Source organism: Polyodon spathula, chromosome 28 (assembly GCF_017654505.1).
Source record: "Polyodon spathula isolate WHYD16114869_AA chromosome 28, ASM1765450v1, whole genome shotgun sequence".
Lineage (NCBI taxonomy): Eukaryota > Metazoa > Chordata > Actinopteri > Acipenseriformes > Polyodontidae > Polyodon > Polyodon spathula.
In genome coordinates, this window is record NC_054561.1 from 1,082,610 (window position 1) to 1,087,609 (window position 5,000).

At 43.0% G+C, this 5,000-nt stretch overlaps 1 protein-coding gene across 2 annotated transcripts in view; it reads right to left on the reverse strand.

The window, feature by feature from the left end:
• The window catches only part of LOC121301880 (insulin-like growth factor 2 mRNA-binding protein 1), a 50,313-nt gene that overhangs the window by 12,038 nt on the left and 33,275 nt on the right, over positions 1-5,000 (reverse strand). For both annotated transcript variants that reach the window (XM_041231567.1, XM_041231566.1), the window contains exons 3-5: positions 2,537-2,585; positions 1,406-1,457; positions 1,050-1,113 (exon numbers count right to left, since the gene is read on the reverse strand). In XM_041231567.1, the coding sequence (XP_041087501.1) occupies positions 1,050-1,113; positions 1,406-1,457; positions 2,537-2,585 (165 nt within the window). The remainder of the gene's footprint in view (positions 1-1,049; positions 1,114-1,405; positions 1,458-2,536; positions 2,586-5,000) is intronic.

Consider the following 5,000-nt stretch of genomic DNA (forward strand, 5'->3'; position numbering starts at 1 on the left):
AAACAAACAAAAAACGCTTTGCACTACACCACTCATACCTCTAGAGGGCAGCAGAGAGGTACTATTGTGCATTGCAAAGCAAACTGCATACAGAACTACCATAACTTGAGCAGGTCCCTCAAAAATCTCTCTGCATTAAGTCAGGGAGCACTGTGTAGTGAAAGAAAACAAACCAAAAAAAGAGTTGAGCTTGAAAAAACCCCAATATTATCATTGCATCATTATTATAATACAGATTTTGCATGTGAACGTATAGTAGACTGCCACAGTGCTTCCTCAGTATTTTTCAATTCAACAGTTCACTAAAACCCATGGATGGCTGCTTGATGCAGTTCAGGGGGATTCCCCTCAGGGCTGTAAAATGCTCTCATTCACGTTGAGTACATTGTGCTACATTCTCCTCTAAAGACCCTTCACTAAGTCACTGTTTTCAGTAGGTCACAGATTCTTGATGTGCAAGTCAAATAGTGACATTAAGGGAGCCCCTGCGTTTCGCCGACCATAGCAAAAATAACAAAAAAAATACATTGAAAAAATGCAATGGGTGTTGCTGTATGCTAAGCCACAGACAGATGGCGCTGGTTGCACAGAAGATGTTTTGTGTGTCTCAGTGTTCGTGTTTGTGTGTCTCACTGTGAGTGTGTACGCGTTTTGATGCTTTTCTTTACAGTTTGTATACAAACCTTTAACATGCAAAACTATCACAGAGACCAAAAGTATATGGTCCAGAGTAATTCACAAAGCATGCAATCGACACTTTTTTCTTAGCCTTATAAAAGAAGTAAAAGCATAGCAAAGTGTAATAAAGCACAGTGAAACGTATCTATTCCTAACATTTTTGGCAGAGAGGTGTGGTAAAGCATATTAAAAAACAATCCATGGTAAACTAACCCTGCTAAAAGTTTCGCACAGTAAAAGCACAGCAAAGTGTAATACAGCACAGTGAAAGCATTGTAAAGCACAGAGAGGTAGTAAGCATGGCAAAGCAGGGTATGGGAGACGCATAGCATGGGGAGCACCTCTCTATGGGGACGCAGGTGCACACTTACTGCCTGGCTTGTTCCCGTGTTCCATATGTCACGTTTACCACAGCAGTCTCGCTCTCCGTGTTCACTGTGGGAGGAGAGGAGAGGGACAGTGTAAGCAGGGCACAAACAAACGTCTTGACTGGAATCGTTTCTGGACGTCTTCAAACTGTCCGGCAGACATTCTCGATGTAGCTGAAGCGCTCGTCACTGAACAGACAGACAGACAGACAGAGTGAGAGAAGGTTGTCTGTACATCTTCAATCTTTCTGATCAGTAAATAACGCAGCTGAAACCCAGTGGTAGAGTAACTGTGGTAACTGCAGTAATGGTAAAGACGAAGGGAAAAGGCCCCTGAATCAGTTTAAAAGCTGTATTACCTTGTTCACAGTTCTCCACAGTCCCATACTGGGCCAACAGACCATCTAGTACCTGCAAAGAAACACAAAAGGCAACATGATACGAATGTGTACGAGACAGCATGTACATTGCACACACTCTACCCTGGTTTGCCATGTTTTATTAATGTGCTTTACCAGACCTCTCTGTGCTTTACAATGCTTCCCTATGCTTTACCAGACCTCTCTCTGCTTTACAATGCTTCCCTATGCTTTACCAGACTTCTCTGTGCTTTACAATGCTTCCCTATGCTTTACCATACCTCTCTGTGCTTTACAATGCTTTCCTATGCTTTACCAGACCTCTCTGTGCTTTATCAGACCTCTCTTTGCTTTACAATGCTTCCCTATGCTTTACCAGACCTCTCTGTGCTTTACAATGCTTCCCTATGCTTTATCAGACCTCTCTGTGCTTTACAATGCTTCCCTATGCTTTACCAGACCTCTCTGTGCTTTATCAGACCTCTCTTTGCTTTACAATGCTTCCCTATGCTTTACCAGACCTCTCTCTGCTTTACAATGCTTCCCTATGCTTTACCAGACTTCTCTGTGCTTTACAATGCTTCCCTATGCTTTACCATACCTCTCTGTGCTTTACAATGCTTTCCTATGCTTTACCAGACCTCTCTTTGCTTTACAATGCTTCCCTATGCTTTACCAGACCTCTCTGTGCTTTACAATGCTTCCCTATGCTTTACCAGATCTCTCTGTGCTTTACAATGCTTCCCTATGCTTTACCAGACCTCTCTGTGCTTTACAATGCTTCCCTATGCTTTACCAGACCTCTCTGTGCTTTACAATGCTTCCCTATGCTTTACCAGACCTCTCTGTGCTTTACAATGCTTCCCTATGCTTTACCAGACCTCTCTGTGCTTTACAATGCTTCCCTGTGCTTTACCAGACCTCTCTGTGCTTTACAATGCTTCCCTATGCTTTACCAGACCTCTCTGTGCTTTACAATGCTTCCCTATGCTTTACCAGACCTCTCTGTGCTTTACAATGCTTCCCTATGCTTTACCAGACCTCTCTGTGGTTTATTACACGTTGCTGTGGTTTTATAAGGGACTTCTACACACATGACTGAACGCTGAACTCATGAAGTCCAGAACTCACCTCCCATTGCAGGTGCGGGGGAATGTTCCGGATTTGGATTTTACGAGTCCTGAAGGAAATAATAATAAAAAAATAAATATATATTAAAAAAAAAAAAAAACAGCCAAACAGACACACGCACACGCACACACTGGTTGAGCCTGGTCCCTGTTAGTGACAACAGGGGTGACACTACACCAACACAAGCCTGACTCCACCACACACCCACAGCACCTGAAGAAATCAGATCCACTGAGCAAATCAAACTATACTACTAGTGAAAACACACCCATAAGCAATATGCTACACTGTTCTTCCCTAACCCTAACCCTCTGACGCTCTCCCTCTCTGTCTCCCCCTCTCTGTTTTTTTACATGCTTTACACTCACACAGAGACCCAGCATTTCCTCCTCTGGCTATTTTTGACAGGGAATTCCACCCGTGTGTCTCATTATAAATATGAACAGCTGGCTGTCTCTGCATTAGCAGCTGTAACAGTATCTCTGGGTTCACAGCACTTCACTGCTTCAGTCAATGATGTCACCCAAACACTTCCACTGGAAACACAGCCTTGAAGAAAACTCACATGGGAGACACACCAACACACTCACAAACTCAGACACACAAACACACGCACGCTCAAGCAGACGCACTCAAACACACACTTAGATACACAAAGTTATTTGCACTTTTAAAAGCTGCTAAAGTGACATCACAACCATCACAGAGAGAGAGCTGTGCAAATCTCCCATCTAAGCACCAGCTGCAAGTCACTACTCATCCATCAGCTTTAAGATTTTAGGAAAACAAGCAAGGGGCCAGCGTCTCAAGGGTTAACGCGGCCGGAATGCCTGGAATGTCTCTGAGATTCTGAAGCCCAGAGGAATCTTTTTTTTTTCCAAGAGAGAGAGAGAGAGACACGCCCCAATCCTGTCCAAAAACCCAGCTGAACACAACAAGACACCCCCCTTGGGGGGAGGAGCAAAGGGGGGAGGTGTCAGCTTGGTCGTTAGCACCATGGCCACACCCCCTCCCCACACCACCTGACTTCCAGTCAGCATGGTTTTTCTTTCACAGAAATCTATGCGGTCTGTAGGCTCACAATGGGTAGGGTTCACACGCACTTACTGAGTGTGCAGCAACTCCAACAGCAGCAAGGAACAACTGCGGTGCATCACTCAAAGACTCGACAGATCTCGCGGTAGCTTTTTATAATATTTTTAATATTCTTTACCGTACTTCTCTGTGCTTTACAATGCTTCCCTATGCTTTACCAGACCTCTCTGTGCTTTACAATGCTTCCCTATGCTTTACCAGACCTCTCTGTGGTTTACAATGCTTCCCTATGCTTTACCAGACCTCTCTGTGGTTTACAATGCTTCCCAGTGTTTTACCAGACCTCTCTGTGCTTTACAATGCTTCCCTGTGCTTCACCAGACCTTTCTGTGCTTTACAATCTGCTGTAGCAATGCAGATTACTCAATCCACAGTCATTGAGGGGAGGGGATATTTCAATGACTGTGTCTGCTTCCTAAGCAGGAACAGAAGGGCTCTGAATATCATGAGGAGAGCTTCATGCATTGCCATGAAGATAAAAACATTCAACAAGAGAAATGAATCCACGTGTTGTCGCGCACATTCGGAATTATGCCACACATTAGCCACTTGTTTGTCTGGTTACCTTTCCAAGACACACACACACGCATGCAAACCAAAATGTTATAAAATATAACTTCTACTAAGTACACATTTTTCTACTTAGAATTTATACGTGTGTGTGTGTGGAACATCTAAAAGTTAAATTTCATTAACACTAGAACCGCTTTGATAGATATACAGAAGCCTGTTGTTATCTCTACTGGACCTGGCAGCCATCAGTTCCTATGTTTTGTACAAGAAATTCACCAGGGAAAATATCAGTCGGAAAGATTTCATCTTGAAGCTAGCCACAGCGTATCAGCAGAAACGTTTTGATCAGAGAACTGCAAAGCTACAGAGTGCTGTGAGTGACAGACACTCGAGAGAAATCATGGAACTTTTGTTTTAGATTAAAAACTACTTTTGTTTGTATAGTTTCATATGTGCATATACCTGTTTACACACTAGTTTCTTTTGAAATGTTTATTGTATTTTTTTCATATTTTGAAGTAGTGCTTTTTATGTGGTAAGTTAGAAAATAAACCCTTTTATATTTTAATTGTTAAACAGCGTTTCAGTTCTGCTGATGTTTGATATGATCTGCTTGAATAATTTTGAATTGTATCTGACAGTTTGTCTTTCATTTTAATAATGCTGGTGTTTAAAATGTACCGCCAGTTGTAGGTATTAGTATAACCGTGATGGTTCAGCACATAAATGTACAGTGTGTGTGTGAGTGCGTGCATGTGTGTGTGAGTGTCTGCATGCATGAGTGCGTGCATGTGTGTGTCTGCATGCGTGCGTGTGTGAGTGCGTGTGTGTGTGTGAGTGCGTGCATGCGTGATCG